This window comes from Antechinus flavipes, chromosome 4 (assembly GCF_016432865.1).
Source record: "Antechinus flavipes isolate AdamAnt ecotype Samford, QLD, Australia chromosome 4, AdamAnt_v2, whole genome shotgun sequence".
NCBI lineage: Eukaryota > Metazoa > Chordata > Mammalia > Dasyuromorphia > Dasyuridae > Antechinus > Antechinus flavipes.
Window position 1 is genome coordinate 73,449,090 of NC_067401.1, and position 25,519 is coordinate 73,474,608.

A 25,519-nucleotide genomic window follows, 5' to 3' on the forward strand; every position below is an offset into this window, starting at 1 on the left:
ATTCCCTGGTCTGTAGGGCTACTGTAAGGCAGAGAGGTATAAACTATCCACAATACCTAGTTTCAGGTCACAGAGCCCAGGGAATACTGAGAAGGTATGGCATTGCCAGATAAGGAGAGCCCAGGGCAGAGTATGGAGAAGCAGGAAATTCCAAAAGCCAGCAACAGTGCTACTCAATCCTCCAGTGCAAAGCACAGTCTCATTTCTAGCATCTAGTGCAGCCAGCAGAGGAATAACCAGGGCAGAAATCTAAGATTAGAGGGAATTCTACAATTCAGAGCTCCAACCAGAGAAGCAGCAATCAAATATTGTCTTGGATCAGATTACCTTGCAATGCTGAAAGCAGGTTCTGAATGAAGTGATCCTCAGATCCTAGAATTACATGATATTGAATACCCCAAGAAAGCAACAGGATCACCTCCTACCTTTCCTCTAGAAGTGCAGCAAAGCCCACACCCTAACATCAAATCTGATGTCAGGGACCAAGGTGGAAAAATGAGCAAACAAAAAAAGAAATCCACTATAAAGAACTACTGTAGTGTCAGGGAAGCTCAAGACATGAACCCAAAAGAAGAAATGACTCCAAAACATCTACAAACAAAAATAAAACTTGGGCACGAACTCAACTAGAATACTCGGAGAGATGAAGCAAGAGTTATTTTTTAAAGAGTTTTAAATGTTTTGTAAGTAAAATGAGAGAACTTGAGGCAAAATTTGGAAAAGAACTGAGAGTTATAAAAGAAAGGCTTGATAAAAAAAAAGGTACAAAAAGGTACAAAAGCTTGCCCAAATCACAAACACCATAATGGACCAAACAACAGTCATTGAGTCTATGAGACAATAAGAAACATTAAATTCAAAAGACTGAAAACAAAAGAAATTTTATAGCAAATTAACAGACTGAAGAGAAAAAAATTAAGAATCATTAGACTATCTAAACTTTAAGATTAAAAAATAGCTTATATATCCTATTTCAAGAAATCTGAAAATAAAACTGCCCAGATTTCTTGGTGCCAGAGGTAGAAATAAAAAAAATTCCCTCCTGAAAAAGAAAAAAAACTCTAAAATGAAAGCTCCCAGGAACATCATAACCACATTTCAGTTTCAAAGTAAAAAAAAAAAAAATGCAAACAGCCATAAAGAAAGAATCAAACATTGAAGAAACACAAGTCAGGATCATGCATGATTTAGAAGCCACAATTATAAAGAAACAAAAAACTTGGAATACAATATCCCAGAAGACATAAGCTATACATACATACATACATACATATATATATATATATATAATATATAAGTTATATATATATAATAAAGAATAACTTGCCCAGCAAAAATGAATATGACTACAGAAAAAAAATAGATCTTTGATGCAATAGAGATCTTTCAAACATTTTTGATTAAAAAAAATAAGTTACCTTGAAACTTTGAAATTTAAGCAAAGCAAAGAGGTAAAGAGAAACAAACAAAAAAAAGACATGAATGAACAATGTAAAGAACTAAAAAGCAATTAAATATTTTATTCAAATAATAAGAGATAATAAATGGTTCTCCTCTGAACTCTGTGATCCTCATGGGTTACTGTTAAGGACCATGCCTAAGTGCACCGTAAGAGGCAGAGGGAAGGGGAGAGAGGTCAGAAAACGCAATTGCCTTTCAGTGGAGAGGTCAGAGAACAGCAAATACCTCTCAGTCTCCACCATCATGTTCCCAACAAGTTGCAAAGGGAGTACAGATAGCTAAGGCCTGGAAATGGTTCTGTTATGCTTTGATGATCTTAAAAAAAAAGAATGAAATGAGGAATTCACAGGAGAAAGAAAAAGAAAAAGAAAATTAGGGAAAATTATTTCACATGACCAAAATGTGCAAGTAGACATCTATATAAACAAGAAAGAGGATTAGAAAAACCAGCTAACATTTGAACCTCACTTTCATTTGATCTGGTCCAATAAGAAATAAAATCTCTTTCTCTGTCTGTCTCTGTCTCTGTCTCTGTCTCTCTCTCTTTCTCTATCTCTTTCTCTATCTCTGACACACACACAAACATACACACACAAAACTGGGTGAAAAAATACATTTCATTGCACAGAGAAATAGGAGGGAAAGGAAGAAGAGAAGAAGGGAAAATTAGAGGGAGGGTAGATTAAGGGAGAGATTGGTCCTGGGCAATATAAACTCTAAAGATGGGCAAAAATTCATAATTCTTTGAAGTGACAAACTATGAGAATCTTAAGGGATTCCCATAAATTGGACAATTGAGGAACAAAATTTTGTTATATAAATAAATGTGATGGAATATTATTGTACTGATCTTTTAGCATAATCACAAACCAGGATTCCAGAGGATTAATGATGCAACATGCTATCCATTTTATGTTAGATATGTAAAGGACTCAGAATGCAGAATGAAACAATATACCTTTGGATATAGCCAATATGAAGATTTGTTTTGATTGACCATACATGTTGTACTCTCCCTTGAGGTAGAAGGAGTAGAAGAGAGAGTACTTTAACTATATATATATATATATATATAGTTGCTACTATATATATATAGTTATATATAGTTATATATATATATATATATATATATATATATATATATATATATATATATATATATATACATAAACTTATATAAATATAAGCTCTATGGAGCTGCCCAGGAAAATGTAAGCTCCTGATTCACATTACCTGCCAGAAAACTTCTGTTCCTTAGTTTTTACTGTTCTTTATAATCACAAGGATTATGAAATGCAAAATATTATCCATGAAAGTCACAAATGCCTCAATTACACATGATATATGATCAGGGATATACATCAGTGGAATGCCAAAAATAGTTTATAGGTTTTTGAGGCAGTGAGGTGACAAAATGGATAGAGCATAGGACTCAGAGTCAGAAGTAACTTAAATTTTAATCTTGCCTCAGACATTTATTAGCCTTGTGACCCCAGGCAACTCCCATAAAGCTTTTCAACCTCTGTTTCCTCATCTGTAAAATGGGAATAATCCCACCTCAAAGAACTATTGTGAGAATCAAATGAATTAACATGTGTAAAGTGCTTTGCAAACCCCTTAAAGCCCTATATAAATGGCAAACACACACACACACAAAGACATACACACTTATGTATGTATATATATAATTTTTAGATGAAAGGATACACCAGACTTAAACTCCTTAATTTTGTGAATGAGTAAACTAAAACCTGGAGCTGAAGATCAAGTCAAAAGAGTTAAAATCTGACTAATTGTGTGATCTTGAGCAGGTCATTTGACCTTGTCTGCCTCAGTTTCCTCAACTATAAAAAGGGAATCATAATTGTATCGACCTCTTAAGGGTTGTTGTGAAGATCAAAAGAAATAATATTTATAAAACACTTACTTGACACATAGTAGTTACTATATAAAGCTTACTCCATTTCTTTTTTCTTGCCCCTCCCCAAAAGGGGGAAGATGATACCAGATTAAAGACCTTGGAGTCAGGCTATGAAGTTTTCTGGGAGGAATACAAGAAGTTTTGAGAAAAATAATTACATGCTTCCCACACAAAGAAGCTAAGGACTCCAAGGAATGAAGGATCTGACACAGGAACACTTGCATTCAGTTATCAATCACAAGAATGACCTGTTTCCTGGAAAGCTGTGATGCAGTGGGATAGAAACTGGTCCCTCAGACTTTCCATGTGAGTAAATGCTCTCAGAGATGACTTGATCATATGCCAGTCCCCATTACACTCAAGAAATCATCACCATCATCATTGTAACACATATTGTACTTATGGGTTTGCAAAGTGATTTTTATCATTACGATCTTATCAGTTAGTGCGAGTATTATTACCTCCATTTATGTATAAAGAAATCAAGGTAAGGAGAAGATAAATGATTTTACCATGTTACATAGCTAGTACATCTCAGAGCCCTAATTCAAACCCATATCTCCTGGCTTTTTCTGAACACGCCATGTTGCCCAAGTGAGACAGGACATGAATGATGGTTTGGAAGGAAGTGAGAGGATAGACCAGCAGGCTAATTTATTAATGGAAAAGTTATTGTAAATCTATGGAAATTCAATTAATTCAGTAGGTACTTAGTAAGCACCCACTATATAAAAATTGGTAGCACAATGGTCTGCACTCAGGAGTACCTGAGTTCAAATCTAAATTCACACATTTATTAATTCTGTGATCCTAAGCAAGTCACTTAACTCTGTCTACCTCAGTTTCCTCATCTGTAAAATGAGCTGGAGAAGAAAGTAGCAAACCACTCCATTATCTCTGCCAAGAAAACTCCCCAAAAGAGGTCATGGAGAGGAGGACACGATTGAAATAACTAAACAACAATATGAAGAGCACTGCACTAGATACTAAGGATCCAAAGACAATCCCTGCTCTAATTGGGCCTGTAATACTGGGCCTGTAATAAAGATAACAGCAGTTGGAATGAAGAATAGGGAACAGATGAAAGAGCAATATTGTGGGCATTTGATATGATTTATGTCTTCATTAGCCTTTTCTCTAAACCATATTGAAGCCCAGGTTGGGTCACATAGCTGCATTTCCAAATTAATAATTTCCCTTTCGTTTGAACCATGTTGGTTTGTGTTAGCAGAAGCATAGTTTTTTTTAAGAAGACTATCATAATTATATGTTGTTGCTTTTTTTAAAAAATAGTCTTGATTTCTATTGAAGGATATAATTTGTTTTCAACGCAATATAAAACATCGTGGCTCAGCAACGCTGTCACTTGTAAAATTACTATTTCTCTGCCAAGTTTAATAACCCACTAATCACTATGTAAAGGGGCGGAGGCAGAATTCAGTTAAATATATACACTGACATTCTACATGTTAAAAAATGTATATAAGATCAGTATTCTCCTTGTTTACATAAGAAAAAGAAAAGGATATTCTTTTCCTTTGTAAATATTTTTTCCTAAGACATGACACTGAATGCTCTCCCAGAGATTTTTTCCCCTTTACAATATTAGACCATATACTCAGAAAAAAAGACTCTCACATCCACTTCACTGTATGTTTTGGGATTTCCTCATGTAACCTCATGAAAAAGGCTTTGCAGTTGCTCATTTGACATCATCTATTTGTATCTGTGTTATTAGTACAAATCTTCCGGGGAGAATACTCAATAGGGTGGTTTTGCTCCTTTAACATTTATTTTGGGAAATTAACTATAAGCTAATGGAACCTGAGAAGTCCTCCAATGCCCTGAAAGATTTATTTGTGCTTCACAAAAAAAAAAAAATCACCACCTCCTTACAGGTGCCCCATTTAAATCACACTTTATTTAAAGCCATAGCCCTATTTTGCCCTGTTTAAACCATAAGTAGTCATAGCTTATATATCATAAGATTTAGAAAATAGGCAAGGATTTTAAGGTCATTTAGCCTAATCCTCTCATTTTACAGATAAAAAACAGAGGCCTAAAGATTTAAGAGACTAAAGTCATACATGTGATAAAGTAGATGTCAAGATTTGAACCCCTACATCTAGTCCTTTTTTCCACCACAGCAAAACAATCCTTGGATCATTAAATTATAGAGCTATCTTTTTATTCATCTCTGCTTAACTCTCTCAGGATGCTTTTCCAAACCTCATTCCTCCTCAAGCACCTAACCTCCGTCATCACCTTCTTTCTTAGCACATGACCTTGCCTCCTTACAGCATCAAAAAAGACTGAAGTGATCCATCAGGAGCTTACTCATCTTCTATCTTGTACACCTCTCTCTGTCTTCACCTATTCGCTCCTCCTTTGAAATAATCTTAGATAATGAGATGACTTTCCTTCATGCCAAGGATAACTCTTCCTTGATCCCATATCCTCTGGAAGCTCATTCCATCAATCATTTCCCAATCTCTCATCTTCAATTTCTTCATGTCCTGGTTATGATTACCTTTTCTTTCAGCTCTGGAACATGTGTCCTGAAACCCCTCTGTCTTGAGTGTTGAGTGCCTCACATGGTCCACTATATTTAGACCATGGTTCACCTTACACCCTGACCTACTTCTTTTGTACTCCACCCCCACCCCTTTCTATCTCTGGAATCATAATCAAATCAATACTGCTTTGCTACTATGAGAGGTATGTGAATCTACTGATTCCAGTCACGATCTTTGTGATTTTCCAAATTGAAATATTTCTCCCTAATCACCTCTCCCATACATATGGAGTGTCCGCTACTATTAGAATATAAGCTCCTTGGGGGCAGGGTTCATTTCATCTTTTTAATTTGTATCCCCAATGTCTATCCTATATAGGGCTTGGTACATAATAAGCACTTAATAAATATTTTTTTCATTCATTCATTCATTCTCCCTTTCTACCAGTTCTTTCCCCATTATCTACAAACAAGCTCCTCTATCCTAAAACAGTTATCTCTCTAAACTTACAGGGAATGCCCTTAATCACTCAAGGGACATTTTATGTTAATAGTCAGTTTTATCAGTAATTTCCTCCCAAGGCAAATGATGAAGAGAAGGGAAGTTTCCAGTGCTACCTACTCAGATGTATAGCTAGGATTAAGTTATAACTACTTCTACGTATGTTTTGGGATTTTTTTTCAACTTTATCAGTAAATTTCCCCCCTCATGTGTATGATGAAGGGAAGGGAAGTTCCCAGCTACACAAATGTAGAGCCAGGATTAAATTATAACTGCTTCGAGCCATCAATACCTTGCTTAGAAGAGGATGGTTTTGAACTTTCAGTAAAATGGAGCAACAATTGACTATAATGGGTGATGGATAGGTGTTATGTTGGAGACAAACCCAATGACTTGGCAAACAAAGAAGTCATTGGTGACCCTGGAAAAGAAAGTTTCAGTGGAGATGTGAAGAACTTAAGAATAAATGGTTATTTATGAAGTGAAAAGATGAAAGAATTCAACTCATTCTCCCCATACCTAATTTTTTTATGTATACATATTTATACAATTATCTTGATGCACAAGAAAAATCAGATCAAGAAGGAAAAAACTGAGAAAGAAAACAAAATGCAAGCAAACAACAACAGAAAGAGTGAAATGATATGTTGTAGTCCACATTCCGTTCCCATAGTCCTCTCTCTGGGTGTAAATGGCTCTTTTCATCACAAGATCATTAGAACTGATCTGAATAATCTCACTGTTGGAAAGAGCCATGTCCATCAGAATTGATCATTGAATAGTCTTGTTGTTGCTATGTATAAGGATCTCCTGGTTCTGCTCATTTCACTCAGCATCAGTTCCTATAAGTCTCCCCAGGCATCTCTGAAATCATCCTGTTGGTCGTTTCTTACAGAACAACAATCTTCCATGACATTCATATACCACAATTTATTCAGCCATTCTCCAGCTGATGGGCATCCACTCAGTTTCCAGTTTCTGGCCACTAGAAAGAGGGCTGCTGCAAACATTTTTGCACTTACAGGTCCCTTTTCCTTCTTTAAGATCTTGTTGGGATATAAGCCCAGTAGTAACACTGCTGGATCAAAGGGTATGCACAGTCTGATAACTTTTTGAGCATAGTTCCAAATAATAATAAGTTTTTTAAAGTCATGTAGAAAGTTTTCTAGAACTGATTTTCCCCTTTTCTTCTAGAGGAAGAAAAAGAAATCAGACAGAGAAATCATGTCACCTCAGATCCCAGAATTTTAGTTTGAGCTAGAAGAGAACTTTGACATCATCTAATCCAAATCCAATCATTTTACAAATTAGGAAACTGAAACCCAGAGAGATTAAATATTTTGTTTAAAACCACACAAGTATTAAGTGATAAGGATAAAATTTGAACCCTGATCTATTGGCTCTGTAGATTCTTCCCACTGTACCTCAAAAGATTGGTTTATAAAAGAGAAACAAGGAGTCCAGTCATCTGTGACCCTTTGGTGGGAGGTCACTAAAGCCTGGCCAGGGAGGGAATGGGAGTGCTAAGGACACCAAGACGATGACCTAAAAGCCCAGTATGGCTTGGAGCCTAAAAAAATCCACAGCCTTTTTTTGGAGAAGAGCCCAAGGTCCCATGCAGCTGTCCAGTAACAGATAGGGATTCCAGCCTTCTCTCGCTCTCAAACTGTAAGTGTCCTTGATGGAATCTTAATTGCTACCCCAATCTCAGTAATACTGTCCTTCTCTCATCCACCTCATTAACACTAAAGTACCTTTTACTTTTTCCTTGATACCTTATCTGAAATAAATCCAATCACAGGGATTTCTCCATCATTATCCGAAATTGTCCAAATTTATGCAAAATCAGATCTGAGAGAATCTGATTTTCATGCTCTGCCCAATTCTCCTGGGTTTTTTCTCCCTTACTTTCCCTTCTCCATATAATCTCTTACCTCACTCTGCTGGGATGCCTCTCTTAAGGAGAAGGCTGGCAAGATACATCATCCTTACCCTCAATAAATGTTTTTTCTTGACTTTTAGATGGTTTGAGTCTGTGAATTTATTCCAGACAGCTCCCACTTTTATGACTTGTATCTAGTCATCCTTCCTTGTTGACAACTTACAACAAAAAAATCTTCTATACTCCTGAAAGTAGAAACCACCAGCAAAACCTTGGGAAATGGTGTCCAACTGAACTCTAGGCTCAGCATCCCATCTTTAGAATATCAATAGTTTGCAGCTGCTGAACAGGGAGGAGTCCACAACTGCAGCCTAGAGAGCAAATTGCAGCAAACTTCTGACCTACCTTAGAGTGACCTTTTTTGATGAAAAAGAAGGGAGGTCACCTGATCCTTTTCTAAATTTTTTTTGTAAATGGATGCCCATCAATTGGAGAATGGTTGAGTAAATTGTGCTATATGAACGTTATGGAATATTATTGTTCTGTAAGGAATGACCAGCGGGATGAATACAGAGAAGACTGGCGAGACTTACATGAACTGATGCTAAGTGAAATGAGCAGAACCAGGAGATCATTCTATACCTCAACAACGATACTGTTTGAGGATGTATTCTGATGGAAGTGGATCTCTTCAATAAAGAGAGCTAATTCAGTTTCAATTGATCAAGGATGGACAGAAGCAGCTATACCCAAAGAAAGAACACTGGGAAATGAATATAAACTGCTTGCATTTTTGTTTTTCTTCCCGGGTTATTTATACCTTCTGAATTCAATTCTCCCTGTGCAACAAGAAAACTGTTCGGTTCTGCACACATATATTGTATCTAGGATATACTGTAACCTATTTAACATGTAAAGGACTGCTTGCCATCTAGGGGATGGAGTGGAGGAAGGGAGGGAAAAAATCGGGACAGAAGTGAGTGCAAGGGATAATGCTGTAAAAAATTACCCTGGCATGAGTTCTGTCAATAAAAAGTTACTAAATTTTTTTTGGTTCCATTTTCTCCTGAATTAATCCCATTGTTGTTGTTCAGTCATTTTCCTCTTCATAACTCCATTTGGGGTTTTCTTGATAAAAAATACTGAAATGGTTTCCTATTTTCTTCTCCAGTTTATTTTACTCATGAGGAAACTGAGGTAAACAGGATTAAGTGACCTGTTCAAGGTAAGTGTCTGAAGCTGGATCTGAACTCAGGAAGAGGAATCTTCATCCATAGCATGTTGCTTCCTATTCTAATAACATGAGCAGTGAAGATTAGGTACTTAACAAGAATAAAGAAAAAGGTCACTTTTAAATAAGAATTACTTTGAGTCCTAGGAGGGGAAACCACCAGTTCATTCTCAATCCTCAAAGACAAGATAAAGACATTCAAAAAGTCGATGGGAGTTTTCTAATTTCAATGTAAAAAATAAACATTTATTAGGCATTTATTTACTATATACAAGGTACTTGTGGGAAGCACTGGGAATGAAGATAGAAAGTGACATGAAGATTAGGTCTGTAGCCCTAAAAAGCACCAAGGAAATCACCTTTCCACTTTCCCGGCCACCCCTTGGTTCACTAATCTCTTACCAAGGCCATTACTAAAACCTCCTAATTGCTTATGGTTGCATCCATTTGTTAATCCATAAAGTAACTTTCTCAAGGAACAGATTAAGACTTTTCACTCTCTAGCTCAAAAAACTTCAATGGAGCCCTATTGCTTCTAGGATAAAATACAAATGCCTTGAACTGGAATTGTAGAGGTAGAGGGGACTTATATATTACTTCTCCTGGCATGCATGAGCAAGTCCATCTTCCAATTAGTCTTCATTTCCATGCAGAACAAGCAGTCACTCCTACTATACTGTACTTCTCTATTTGTTGTCATTCTGCTGTTTCCTTGATGTGCTAGCCATAGAGCAAAACAAAATTGCCTCGCTGTGCTTTTCCAAGGCCAATGATAGATAAGCAAGCCACTGCCTCTCCTTCAAGGTCATCTGAAGATCCACACTGACTGTCCTCTTCTTTTCCCCTGCTTTCTGCACCCATGATATTGATAGGAAATTGTTTGTATTCTAAATTCATTTAGCTGAAAGTGGGATGTTGTCAATCAACTGCCTTGGCTTATAATAATAATAGTAAAGCTTCTTCGTATGATCTGTACCCCAAATTGTGTGCTGTGGTCCCTCTTGTTGTTTTTTGGCTTTCTAATCAGTTTTCAGTCATGTCTAACTTTTTCTGATCTCATTTGAGGTTTTCTTGGCAAAGGTACTGGAGTGGTTAGCCATTTCCTTCTCCAGCTCATTTTACAGATAAGAAAACCGAGGCAAAAGGGTTAAGTTACTTGCCAAGGGTCACACAGCCAGTGTTTGAGACCGGATTTGAACTCAGAAAAATGAGACTTCCTGACTCCAGACCCAGTACTCTATCCTAGTGCTGTGGTCATTCTTCCACGGCAGTTTTTAAGCCCCAACCTAAAGGAGAATGTTCATTTAGAAAAATCCCTGATGTGGAGTCACAATCCCTTGGGAAAGATGGCAAAACATTTCCACTCCAAGCCATCTCTGAACATGAATGAATTCTGCAGCATCCTCCTTCCATCCTTCCTCCTTCTGAAGTTCCCCAGTGAAGGGTGGCAGCTTCCATTGTGTTGTAGGAAGAAGCAGCAGTGAACCTAGAGGCAGAAACTTGAGTTGGCATCCTAGTTCTGCCAGCTACCAGGGTGACTCTGGGGCCATGACAACCTTCTGATCTGTAGTTTCCTCATCTGTAAAGTTATGGGGTTCGATTAGATGATCTCTACAGGTCCTTTCAACTTTACATCCTATTGACTTCTTATAAGTTCTCAAAGTTGACCACCCCAGGCAGTTCTGATTGTTAGGAAATCACTATTTACACAGAGATAAAATTTGTTTCCCTGGAACTTTCACCCAGTGATAACCAAGAATACCTCAGTTAGAGAAAGAGACATGTAACAGGGGCTGCACAGATCAAGCTCTCCCTGTGTCCTCCAGTCCACCACATGGGTGTGTGGGCTCTATGCATTCTGGAGATGACTGACATTTCCTACTACCAAAAGGCATTACATCACCCCTTCTCATCCTCCAACCTCCCAGAACCACCGGACCTACTTCAAATTCAGCCCTCAGGGTCATCATCCAGGGGAGTGACTCCTGTGGAAAAGAGGAAAGACTCTCACCAAAAAATGCTAAATAACTGCTACATCCAGAGCAGACCCAAGATTCGGAGCCTCTAAATCTTTGCCCTGCTACATATCACCTGGGTGACTTTATAATCTCTAGATTTCCTCATAGGGTCTCCAAGGTTCCTTCTAGCTCTTCCTATACTCTCCATGACCACTATCTGAAAGATATATAAGAACTCTCTCTCTCTCTCTTCTCTCTCTCTCTTTCTCTCTCTCTTTCTCTCTCTCTCTCTCTCTCTCTCTCTCTCTCTCTCTCTCTCTCTCTCTCTCTCTCTCTCTCTCTCTCTCTCTCTCTCTCTCTCTCTCTCTCTCTCTCTCTCTGTATGTGTGTAGGGGGATCAAGGGATGTTTCCCATTTCTCAGAACTGCAAATTCCTTCATGTCCTGATGTTTGTGACTCAACCTCCCAGCCCTAGCTGTAACTTACTGATGACTTGAGTCTTATCAGTATGTACTGTGAGTCTTTTGTACAAAAATATTTATAGCAGCTCTTTTTGTTGAAGTAAAGAACTGGAAACAAAGGGGATGCCTATTAGATGGAGAATGGCTGTACAAATTATGGTATTATGAATGTAATGGAATATTAAAGTGCCATAAAAATGAAAGCGGCCAGTTTTTGAAGGATCCGGGAAGACTTATATGAACTGTTAAAGAGTAAATGAGCAAATCCTGGACCACAATTTCTATAATTACAACAACACTGTAGAGAAAAATAAGTTTAAAAGATTGAAGAGTTCTGATGATGCCCTAGCAAGGTATAAGTCCAGAAGTTCAGTAATGAAGGCTGCAACCCACTTCTTAATAGAGAGAGGGTAGATTCAAAGTGCAGAAAGAGATAGGCATTTTTGGACATGGTCACTGTGTGGATTATATTTATTTGTTAAAAGATTAAAATCTTCCCTCAATAAAAGGAGGAGAGGGAGAAAGGAATTGGTGATAGCATGTTGAGAAAGGAAGAAAAGAAAGAAAAAGTGAGATACAAAAACAGAAAGTTCAAAAGGAAACAGACAAGCAGAACACTTTTGAAGATAACATTTTGAATTTGTGACATACTTTTTAAAAAAACAAACTTATAGACATTCAAGTTTCACATATTATCCTTTTCTTTTTCATTTTACTTTGTACATGGACATCTTTGTTGAATTCAGCATTTAAAAACAATTAAATATTTTTAAAAGAAAGGAAACTTACTTAGTTCTTCTCTCATTAGAGGCCAGGTGCCCCTAGGATCAAACCTAGACTAGACTGTGTTCATGGATCCAAAACAGTGGATCCAGTGCTGCAGCCTCTTGGACCTAGAAGTGGTTATTATTATTAGATCTTTCTTTGATCTGTTAAGAGGCTATTACATTATCCTTTTCTTCCTCAGCAGTGATACTTTATTTAGCACCAATGAAATGGACTCCACTAAACTTGGTGTTGGCTAAATTTTAGAGCATTTGACATTTGACATGTGTTCTAAAGTATGTTTATTTAAAAAGAAAAAAGAAACTAGAATTCCAGCTTTTATTAGTACAAATAGATTTGGAATTTTAAAAAATTATTGCTGAAAAGTTTTTTGGATTTCTAGAACCAATTTGTAAAATTACAAGCATGCATTAAATGGGTACTATGTTATAAGCACTGCACAAGATTTTAGAGAAACAAATGCCAAGAATAAGATGATCTCCTCTTTTCAGGAGTTGACAGGTAAAGAAAGTTTGAGGCAGTGGAAAATGTAGGGGATGTGGGTCAGAGAATCTGAATTTGAATCCTGGCTGTGACTGTTATATTGGGCAAGTTACATCACTTCTCCAGGTTTCAGATTCCTCGTCTATAAAATGAAGGGATTTGAGTAGACCTGCAATGTCTCTGGTTCTACGATCTGAATTTTCAACTTCATTCTGCTCCTTGCTTAAATGGGGACTTTGGATATGGTATCATGACATAATTTTAGATTTAATCCTGCATTATTCACATTTTCTCCATCATTTTTTCTAATTTTAGACAATCAAAAAAATAAATAAATCAAGCCCTGATTTGTAGCACTTGCTGATTTCCAAAGAACAAATATTCAACACTGAAAATTTAACAATGAGATCTCTAGAACTTAAATGAACTGATGCCAACACTCCCTTACCTTAAGCAAGTTATATAACTACTTTAGATTTCATTTTCCTCACCTGTAAAATGGAGTCAAGCTAGATGATGCTCTAGAGTTTCTTCCAGATCTAAATCCTAAGATTCTAGCTTTTTTTCCTCATTTATATTACTCCCGTTCATGTGTTCTACATTCCAGCTGATGGGTCATCAACTCGATTGTCATCTTGATTTATATTTTATCACTGGACTTGGATGATTGGAGATTTGTATAGCATAGCCTCACTTCAATCCAATTTCTAAGCAAGTCAAAACATCGTCCTTGTGATGTCATTGATCCTTTTTGAGAACAAAGGATAAATAACAACTTTAACCAAAGCGGATGACTAGCTGTTCTTTGAACCCTAAAAGTGCAATGGACTTACCTACGTGCAACTTCATTCTCCTATCTGTAGGTCTAGGAAACACTTTTCTCATCATTGTATTTCAGAATCTGTATATTCCTCAGCCTAGTTCACATCATATCTCTTCCTTAAAAACTTCTTACCTTAAATCACTGAATGAGTGTTGCCTCAGACAAACTGGGACAAAGACTTTAGCTTAAAAAGGACATGGTCTCCCACTATGTCCCAGGGCCATGGCCAGTTGTCCGGACCTCTGTCTTGCCACTGGACTTTAGAGGAGAGCGTGAGGTTGATGATTTTGCATAGTTCTGCTTCCTTAATCCTATTCACTTGCAAGTCAAGATATCATTCCTGTAGTGCCATGGATCCTCTTCAAGAAAAAAAGGATGAATGACAAAACCTTCCTTGATTCCACCTAGTTTGAGGTGCTCGCTCCTTACTCGGATTTCTGCATCTCTTCTTTGCATATATAACACCCTACCTTGTATTATATTTATTGGGGCTGATGTCATATCTTTCCCCACCTCTCCCACCCTCCAGCAGATTGTAAGGTCCTTGAGAACAGATTCTCATTTTTCACCTTTATATTACCAGCGCCTAGTCCAGCACATGGTAGGTGCTTAATAAATGCTTCTTGATAATGAATATGGAAATACATTTAGAATTGTCCATGTTTAACCTACAGGGATTGCTTGCTGTCTATGGGAGAAGACTGAGGGAGGGAGGGAGAAAAATTTGGAACACAAGGTTTTGCAAAGGTGAATGTTGAAAACTATATTTGCATGTTTTTGGAAAAATAACTCTTAAAAATTAAAAAACAAAGATAGTCACAGCAAAATCAATAAATGTTTATTGATTGGTTTTTCAGGTTCCTTGAGGTATGACCTGATTGTACTTTTAGATTCAGAGATATAGGCCCTTTGACTGAACCATGAACAAGATATTCCAGGAACAACTTCAAAAATTAAATTTTGCCTTCCCCCATTCCCTGCACCAGTTTGAACCCTTTCTTTTGCTGGGGACATTTCCTAAGTAACTTCTATTCAGTGTCAAAAGGGTTTTCTCTGAAGGAATTAAGTTTCATAGTCACCTCCTCCTGTTCTTTTCCCCCTTCCCACAAGGACTTCTACTCGAGACCCAGTGGGGAGCCTATCACAGAGCAATTACAATCAAACTGAACAATGAGCACCACACATTCCTATACAAAACCCTGATATTGGGATCATCAATCAATATTTGATAATCCAACTTCATTTCTAAAATAATAAAAAATGCTATAATGACATGAGGAGATGTCCCACATTGCTCAACCCCAATTAATGCAATTGACAAGACACTCTATGATCTATTATTGTTACCAAGTGAGAAAGCCACTTTGAGTTATAAAATTAATCAAAGATCTAAATTAAGTGTGAACAATTCCTAGATACCTCTACTGAATAAATCAGTCAATTAAAGGTGTGAACTAAATGTTAAAAAGTAACTGGTCACATGGAAATAGAGTGCTGAGTCTAGATTCAGGATGGCTCATCCTCCTAAATTCAAATCTGACCTCAGACTCTAACTAGTTGGGTAATCCTGGATAAATCACTTAATCCTATTTGCCTCAGTTTCCTCATCTGTAAAATGAGCTGGAGCAGGAAATGGCAAAGCACTCCAGTATCTTTGCCAAGAAAACCTCAAATGGGATGACGCAACTGAAAAAATTTTAAATGACAATAAATGATCACATAGGAAATGCCCCATGAGTGATGAGAGAAGAAGTCATGTCTCGTGGGGCTTAGATAAATCAGTAAGCCAATTCTAAATCTAGCATTCCAATAACAGGCCAGTCTAGTGTTAAATCAGTTTAATCAAGACCCTGAGAAGGGGCTCTTTGGAGGGCATAGGATCTCGATCTTTTCCCTGCCCCCCTCTATTGACCATAGGATAACTAGATGAACTTCAAAATGTCCGAAAATTTTAATTTCTCACAGTACCTTGTCCCCAAAACAGCTAATGGCATCAGCATCTGTAGCAGTACCAGAGAACGAACAATAACCCACCCACTAAGGAAAAGCAGGTTCAGGATTCCATAAGGGCATGGATCCCTGGAGCCTAGCAGAGAACTTAGACAAACCAAAGGAGAACTTCATGAGGAATTCACAGAGGAAGAAGACTTCCAGATACCAACGTATCTGTTACCTCTTTAATTACATTTGGCTAAGATTGAGCTTATTCTCCCCAGGGATCTTGCATGTGCAAAGGGAGATTTCGTCCCATGTTATATATCTGGCTTATAGCTACTTATTTACTAAATACCCCTTTTTAATTTAAATTTTATTTTATTTAATAATAACTTTGTATTGACAGAATCCATGCCAGGGTAATTTTTTACAACATTATCCCTTGCACTCGCTTATGTTTCGTTTTTTTCCCCTCCCTCCCTCCACCCCCCCCCAAGATGGCAAGCAGTCCTATATATGTTAAATATGTTGCAGAAATACCCCTTTTTAAAACCTAATTCTGGGAGGCTAATTGATCATCATTAGGAAGCATACAGGAACAAAATGGTAATTCCTAAATAAACAGCTTAGATCCCAAAAACTCCTCAGGGTTAACTGATGGGAATAGTTATTAATTGCCTTTTGCATAGCCAGCCTTCCATTTATAATGGAAGTTGAGAAAGTGAAGGGGGTAGGGAAGAGGTGGAGTGCCACATGGCTATTCTAAATGCCTTTTCGTATTTACAAGAGATATTTAGTAGTAGATATCAGTGGAGAAAGGGAGGTAGGAGGCCACCAAATCAATCAACCAATCAATGAGCATTTTTGAAGGCTCTGTACTAGGTACTATATTGGGCACCAAGAATACAAAAACAAAATCAATTAGGTTTTGGGGATTACAAAGCCTGATGGACCATAGAAATCTATCCTAGCACTGCTTTCAACATGTAAGTTAGAGGAGTCTGTTGAACTATTCAAATATTAAGGAAAGTATAAGACAAACTTCTACAGTACAAAATCCTGGAAATTGAGAGATAGAAAGAACATTAGAAATAAACAATCTAGTCCATTTAATATTGGATTTTACAAACAAGGAAATTTGGGTCTGGAGAAGTGAGGAAGTTTATCCAAGGCCGTTATTACTGGAATCCAGGTCTCTTTATTTTTATTTCAATGCATGGTATGAATCTATGTCACTCACTCAGAGTGCTTGAAACCCAGTAGGTATTTAATAAATGTTTATTAACTATAGACTCAACATAATTGGAATGCCAACTATAGCCCCTGTTGCTAGACCACCATGGACAATCGAACAACAATTAAAAGGTAGGCAGATGTGAGGCAATCTAGTTCAATGGAAAGAAATTAGGAGAAATCTGAGTCAAATCCTTCTTTCTACATTATTACCAGAATGTGGGCGGAGGATGGACGAGGCTTTGTCCTAGAGCAATGATTCTCAAAGTGTGAGCCAAGGAATCCTGGAGGTCTTTGAAACCCTTTCAGAGAGTTTGAAATTCAAAATTAGTTTTTATTTCTATTTTGTAAATATTTATAAATATAACCTACATAAACAAAAACTGTTTGGACATATCCTCAATAGTTTTTATTGAGATATTGAAAACAAAAGTTTGAGAACCAGTGTCATAAGAGTGTTGATATGGTGGATTGAGGAGGGAGCACACATGTACTTCCTCATTGTAATAACTCCCTTCGGCTCTTTTCCAGAAATGTCTTCCAAAGATATCCCTCCTGACCTCACTTACAGGATGTCTTGATACCCCTTGACCAGGATCTGCTTTCTCCCTTAGCTACTGCAGCAGCAAAGCCCTGAATTCTTTGAGGGACAAACCTTACCCTCCCAACCACAATTGACTGTACTCTTAACTACCATGCTCTTCCCCTAAAATCCTAAAAATACTGTAGGTACAATTTTAGTTGAGTGACCACTGACAAGTGTAGTCTCAGTTTCTTCATTTGTAAAATGTGAATAATGATAGCCCTATCGTACTGACCTTACAGGGTTGTTGTGGAACTCAAATGAGATAATTATGGAAACCTTAGAGAGTTATAAAAAGGTCAGTTGATGAGACTAATACTTTGACTCATAAAAAAAGAAACAGTGAAAATGTGAAAAAAAAAACAATCTATAATTAACTAGCATCTCTCTCTTAGCCTCAGTTTGACCATCTGTCAAAGATGTTCTGCTTTGTTCTGTCTAAAACAGTGTTTTCAAGGAACCTATTAATGATATAAATTGGCAAGGGTGTACATGTGCCCATATGTGTGTACATACTTAAAGTACAGATGTTCTTCCTTCACTCTGAGATAAATATTCATGGTAAGCAGGAACACTATGTGAGCCATGTAGCTACAGTGATTAAAATAAATGTGTGTTGTGAATGCTGAGAGCTTATTCCTGAAGCTAGAACAGACACTTCTAGTCAGTTTGAATTCTTTCTAGCACTTCCCAGCCACTTTTTCTGATAACACTGAAGTTAAGATAAAATGATGAATGGTCTATAACCATCTCTAATCCCCACAATGTTGCCCTATTTTAATAACCCACTTTAGTTTCTATCTAGCCCTCAAAGAAAAGAACTTTGGGACACCTAAGACAGTGCCCTTTTATCAGTAGGTATCTGGACAAACACTTTGGCAACAGTTGTCATGACATCGGTGCTGTTTATAATACAAAGAAGGTCCTTTTACCAGAAGTTCCAGGGGAAAAGATGAAACTAGTTTACAGATGACAATACGCGTAGGGCTAATATTAGAATCACTTAATAGCAAGTTAGAATAGAAATCGCATGTTGTGATTACTCAGATTTTTCATAATGGTGAGCTGGTGTGCCAGCCAGCTGTGACACAAACCTAGCATCCCACCCTACTACTTTTTTCCCAATCTAGCACATACTTTCTCCTGATCACTACTCTTCAGAATTTCTCTTATATTAATGAATTCAGGTGCCACTTCCAGTTCCCCTCCTCTGAAATTAACTTATATTTATTTAACTAGGTCCCTGTTATCATGCCCCCAGGATAATTTAAGTTCTGACAGGTAGGAAAATGTCTTGGGTGTCTGCTTTACTGTATGTATGTCAGTCAATAAACATTTACAAAGCCAATCACTAAACTGTTTGCACATAGTAGGTGCTTAATATATTGAGCTGGTTTGAAGGAAAATCTGCTAAGGCTTTGGCTTCCATTTTAATGTCTCAGCATTCTGAACTTCTTTCTATCCCCTCTCCTGATGTCTTGGAACAGGTTATTCCCCCAAGCCTGAAATGCACTGCTTTCTGTCTCTGAGAATCCCCTAATTCCCTTCAAATTTCATCTGGGTGGCACTTTCTACATGAGACCTTTCCAGATTTACCATCATTGCTAATACTTCCTCCCACTAAAAAATAACTTAGCATTTATTTGATATATACTTCTGTATGAACATTATTGTTGTATTCCTTTATATTATGTCAACTCCCTGAGAGTAAAGTTTATTTTCTCTTTTGTTTCGCATGCCTCAAATTTACTATAATACCAGGTACATCGTAGTTGGTTAATAAATGCTTAGTGATGGATTGAGTAGACAAATGACAAAACAAATAATGACTCATAGGAAGTATACGCCTAAAATAAGTAAAGAGATTCTATTAGGGACCTTTTGCTGCTCCTGATGAATTCAAATCACCTGGTCTAGGTCAACGATATTCTTGGGAATTGAAAGAACTGGAAAATGTGATTGCTGAGCCATGGTCGGTGATATATGAAAGACCATGGAGAATGGGAAAAGTATTAAAAGACTAGCAAAGGTCAAATATCCCCACTTTTGAAGAATACAATAGAATAAAATCAAATAAAATAGAATAGAATAGAAGATACTACAAATTCTAGGTCAGTGAGCTTGACTTCAAATGCTAAGAAAACTCTATAGCAGATCATTAGAAAGATACATAGTGAATATTTAGAAAAAGTAGGAATTCCAAAGAGCCAACATAGCTTCAAGAACCAATCACATCAAACTAAATTTAGCTCCTTTATTGACCAGTTTCTAAAACTGTGGTTTCAGGCCCAATATAGTATCTTATAACTAAATGCGGGGGCTGCAAAACTATGATTTATTATCAATAAATGTTTGATTTAAATACCTATTTAATGTACATATATATGTGTGTATAGGGTAGCATAAAAATTTCTCAGTCGAAAAAAGTTTAAGAAGCCTTGCTTTATTGACAAGGTTATTAAACTGATAGATCAAGGAATAGTACTTATTTATCAATGATATCAAATTCAAATAGAAATAGGGACCAATAAAACCTACATAAGGAACTTTGTTGGTATGAACTGACTTAGAAAGCCATATATTATCTACATTTTATTATACTTTTATTGATTTTGTTAAATTTTCCCAATTACATTTTAATCTGGATCAGGCTATACTCAGGAGTGATGTAGGCCATGTTTAACACTTCTGACATACACAGCTGATCTAAAGTTTAGCAAAGTATTTCATAAAGTATTTCATATTATTCTTGCAGAAAATATGGAGAGATATGGATTCAACAATAATATAATTAGATGGATCCAGGAAAGGTTGGATAGCTAAGCTCAAAAATTATCATTAATGCTTCAATGTCTATTTGGCAGGAAATCTCCAGTAGAATGTCCTAAGGATCTGTGTTTGACCCTCTGTTACTTAATAATTTTATCAATGACTTGAGATAGTTGTTATGCTCATCAAATTGGCATATGACATTAGGAAGGATGGCTAAGGCACTGGATAACAAAATCAAGCTCTAAAACGATTTTGACAGGCTGTAAGAGATAGAATCTAATAAGATAAAAATTATCAGAGATAAATGTAAAGTCCTGAACAGCTTCAAAAGGTCAATCTCTTAAATACAAAATGAGGAAAGCATGGTTAGACTATAGTTTGTCTGAAAAAGATGTAGACGTTTTAATGGATTGCAAGTTCAATATGAGTCAGCATTATGATATGACAGTCAAAAAAAAGCTCATCTTGGGCTGCATGAATAGGTGGAATAATTATTATTCCAAGAATAAGGAGGTAATAATCCCTATGACTCTGCCCTGATCAGACTACAGGTAGAATATCTCAAGGAGAATTTGTTAAGCCTTTACCATGTGCTGGGAATACAAATATCTGCAAAAAGAAAGCCCCTGTCCTTAAGAAACTTACATTCTAATTGAGAAAGATAACACATAAAAGGAAAACGAAAGGCAGTTAGAGGAAGGAGATGAAGAGATTTGGGGATATTGTAAGGAAAGTCTGGGAATGTTGTGTACTCCTGGATAACAGTGTAGAAATGTAATTGAGGGCATTCAAGAAGGGTATAAGGACTCTGTCATGTGAAGACTAGATGAAGGATTTGGGGATGGTTAGCCCGGGAAAAACTCAGAAGATATGGCAACTGTTTTTAAACATTTAGAGGGCTACCAAGTGGAAGAATTCGTCTTTTAATGTTTGTTCCCATAGGGCAGAATCAAGGGCAATGAGTAGAAGCAAAATGAAATTTGATGTCAGGACTTAGCCATTAAAGCTGTGGGAAAGGAAAAATGGACTTCCTCTGGAGGTAATAGGTTGCCCCTCACTGGAGATCTTCCAGAACAGTGTAGGAAGGTAACCACTTCTGCAATCTGTAGTAGTGGGGAGTGAGGAATATGGGTTGAACCAGATGGTCTCTGAGGTCTCATCTGTGATTTTTTAAAAACTCATATTGATTTCTGTGTAATAAATAAAGCTCCTCAGACTATATGTCCCAGAGCTTAAAATATGATTCTTCCTTTTTATGACTCCTTTTTGCTCCCAAATCCAAAGCAATCTAAAGCTGATTTTAAAAGTAATTGAACATTATTAGAGGCCAACAAACCTAACCACTATTTAGACTGCTGGATCTGCCCACTAGTGACTGCTAGTTTTAGCAATAACAGCTGCTCTAATGTCACATTCACTGAATTGGTTGTGATGATTAGGGAGTGAATGGTTGCTTTTGTCTCCTGAATTATTGACTTAAAATATGCTTTTAATGACATAAAATTGCAGTTCAGTCTCCAGAATAAGCACATGTACAATTCAAGTACAATACAGACTATAAGAAACACACTGTCTCTGGCAATTAGTACATTTGCCAAGACTAACACATTGTGAATTGTCCACAAAATGTAACAGTCTGAGATTATTGTCCTTTAAAATAAAGTGCTGAGTGCCCAATTCTTTGGCTTTGGGGTGTAATATTCATCTGGTGTATGGCTAGAGAGTTCTAATTAGGAGAGGGATGCCATTACTCACCATGCTGTCCCTCCTACCCCATCCCTGGAGTCTATAAAGATATAGAGAGATAACTAAAGGTCTTGACAGGTACATAAATGGTTTGCTTCCTTAAATGACTTCCCACCCCAATTTGATCTCTCCTCATGTATTTTCTCAACTATTATGCAGGTTTTTTCCTTCTTTCCATCATCATTCTCTTCTGTTCACATGTGAAAAAAATCTGGCAGAGACCGAAATTAAAATTATTTTAAGGCAGTTAAAAGGAACCTGGCCCTATTCTCCACTGTTATTCAGAGATACTCCTCCCTCCCCACTTTTCCCTATAAGCCCACCAAATGAAATCACAGCTAAATTAAGCCTTAAGAGAAATGAATACATAAGGAAATGAACTAAATAAAAATTAACCTCATTGTGTGAGACCAACTAACATTTACAAAGTAGAATGAGTTTACCCATATCCATTATCTCATTTGACCCTCATAATAACAATTTTGAGGTATCATCACCCCATTACAAATAGGGAAAGACTCAGATTAAGTGACTTGCAGACTTTTTTTAGTGGAGCTTAAATTACAGACTCAAGACTATAACTGAAGTTTTTAAGTCCACGACACTATCCTACCTCCCTAAAGAGAGCAAATTGCTCTTGCTTCTTATAACTAGTCAATACTAACACAGAGACTATTTCATCATAAAAAAAATCATAATAAAATTTGTGGGTGAGGATCATCTCTTGTCTCTTGTACCATGTAGCACTTAACATAGTACTAGATTCAAAGTATTTAAAATGGAACATAGGAACCAATTCTTGATTTCAACAGTGTTGGAGACTCCCATTATGGAAAGTCTTGTCAACATACAGATTGACATCTCTATATTTTATAGTCTTAAAGAATTGCCTGAGGGTACTGAGAGTTTAATGATTCACTCTTGGTCATATTGCTAATATGTGTCAGAAGAAACCCTTGAATTCAGGTCTTAATTCAAGCCAGGGGCCTATTTTGTCTTTAAGGCACTCAGCATATACTTAGTAAAAACTTACTGAGAATGGGGAGATTCTCGTGATTTTATATAGAAAGAGAGAATTTTCCTTTGCTAATATAAAACTAGTATCTTTTCAAATTCTTTGCAGGATCTCATGAGTTTGAAAAGCTAGATTCTATCAGAAAAACTAGTTCACAGTTTTCTTCTGGATTCCTCCAGAAGTGTGTCCCTCTTAAAAACTTCATTTGCCTTCCATTCCAAACTGTTTGGATACTTCCTTCTATATAACTTTCCTTTCCACAATTTGGAATGGTTCTCAGTCTCTGGTGTTTATAAAGAACTGTGTTTTTCGGGATAGATGATACATGACAATTTATATATAAACAATTCTGTCGCTAGATGAAAGAAATCTTTGGCAGCTGGTAAAGTGAGGAGGGGAGATGTCATCACCGTGAAGAAATAGCTCGGGAGTTGAACACAACTTGAGCTTGTTGTAAGGGGTTGTAAACCATTTAGGGGTGCATAATGTGCCTGACGATGACTTTTTAAAATCCCTTTTTATATACAAGGCAAGGCATGCTACGTTTAGTGTGAGCCTCATTCCATGCCCTCTCCCAAGAATTCTCAGAGTTGTTTTGATGATATACTGGATTGCTGATGACGTCCACGTCTCCTTTCCTTTCCCTTTGTCTGATCTCTGACAGTCAGGTAAAGGGCAAGAAGGAAGGTAAAGGCTCAGAATAGCAGGAAGGCCAGCTATGGATTTGGAGTGCTGAAGTAGATGGACACTGTTCTCCTTTCAGTGATATCCGGCGTCCCCAAAACTTGACCCCAAGTCAAACCCACCACGTCAGGACGCAGACACACTTAAGACACTTCGGAAGGGTCCCACTCAGTTAGCAGCCTGGTAGGGGGGAGCAGTGGTGGGCAACTTCACCCTTCCCCTTCTGGGCCACTACCCCCTCAATATGAGTGCCCCTCAAGGAGAGGGCGTTTGCTGCTGTTGGATTTCCCTACCTCCCCGCCATCCTCCTTGAGGCTTTTCCCATATGGGACCATGAGAATAACTGCAAGTGTACTGTTCCGTGGGAGAAATGGTACTTAAGTTAAGAAGTCTCCAATCTCTCTCTGGCCCCAGCTCCAATGCAGAGAAGCTGAGGAGGGCTGCCGTCACCTCCGCTGATGCTCTCAGCCGGAACCTCGGCGTGGAGAGGGCATCTGAGACCCTAGGACAGCGAGACCCCCCAGGTCTCGGTGGCAACGTCTCCCGCTGAGCTTCAGCCGAATCCCCCTCCCCGATGGCGTCCATGTACGTCGTTCCTCCCCAGGCAGTTCCCAACTTTGCTCCCCGTCTCCCCGGGGAGACTGTCCCCGTGCTTCCCTCCGGTTCTGACGCTTCTGGCTAGTGGAAGTCCCGGGGTGGGCGGGATGGGGATTTACTGCCCGCCCAAGAACCAAGACAACAGTACTGTCAGAACCCCCGGATGTCCTGCTCAAAACTTGAAAAAGAGTAGTATCATGCACGCACCCACCTCGAAGAAAGTCACTCGGCTGCTCATCTTGGCTGCTTGCGGCCGCTCCGCTCACTAGCTGGGGCTGTGCCCGGCTCAGGCTCCCCAGGCTAGAGCCTAGACGCCAAGGTTTCCTTTCCCTCCCTCCTCCCTCCCCCTTCTCCGCCCCCTCCCCCAGCAGAGAGGCGCCGCACTTAGTTTGGAGCCCCTTACCCCCCCTCCCTCTCTTGTCACCTCTCCAGCCTGTGCTCTGGGGCGCTCTGCAACCAATCAGGAAACAAACCCCTTCCCCTTTCTCCCTCCCTCTTCCCTTCCCTCCCCCCTCCACCTCCTCCATCCCCAACAGCAAAGCTAAGCCGGGGGTGGATAGCGGCGCCTGCATCTCTGCTCCCAGCCCGGGCCAGCAGGCGGGGAGAACTGCCCAGCCCCTATCCATCACCAGCACGCCCGCCGGGGCTGCAGCTCCAGGCTAGATCAGGATGCGCGGGGGGGAGGGAGGCAAGGAGGCGGGGGAGTGGGGATCTAGCCCTAGGCTGGGGGGGGGGAGGAGGTGGCGCGTCCCCTTACGTTTGCATCCAGGGGTTGCTGTTCCCTCCTCGGGTGACCAGCGCAGTCCTGGAAAGCAGTTGCTGAGACTTTGGTACCAACGCTGAAGCGCTGGGAAAAGAAAGTCACGGAGCGGCGCCTCCCCCCCCTCCTTCTCCCCCTCCCTTTCTTTCTCCTTTCTTCCCTCCCTCCTTC

At 38.3% G+C, this 25,519-nt stretch overlaps 2 protein-coding genes across 3 annotated transcripts in view; both read right to left on the reverse strand.

Moving 5' to 3' along the window:
- The window catches only part of ABCD3 (ATP binding cassette subfamily D member 3), a 609,690-nt gene extending 600,490 nt beyond the window's left edge, over window positions 1–9,200 (reverse strand). The window contains exon 1 of the mRNA XM_051993309.1: window positions 8,924–9,200. The gene's annotated coding sequence lies outside the window, so the exon portion shown is untranslated. The remainder of the gene's footprint in view (window positions 1–8,923) is intronic.
- LOC127559488 (very-long-chain enoyl-CoA reductase-like) overlaps window positions 1–24,915 on the reverse strand; it is an 81,114-nt gene extending 56,199 nt beyond the window's left edge. The window contains exon 1 of one of the 2 annotated variants that reach the window (XM_051993313.1): window positions 24,800–24,915. In XM_051993313.1, the coding sequence (XP_051849273.1) occupies window positions 24,800–24,826 (27 nt within the window). In that variant the 5' untranslated portion in view covers window positions 24,827–24,915. The remainder of the gene's footprint in view (window positions 1–24,799) is intronic. The other variant, XM_051993311.1, reaches the window with a different exon arrangement.
- Between the last annotated feature and the right edge of the window lie 604 nt (window positions 24,916–25,519).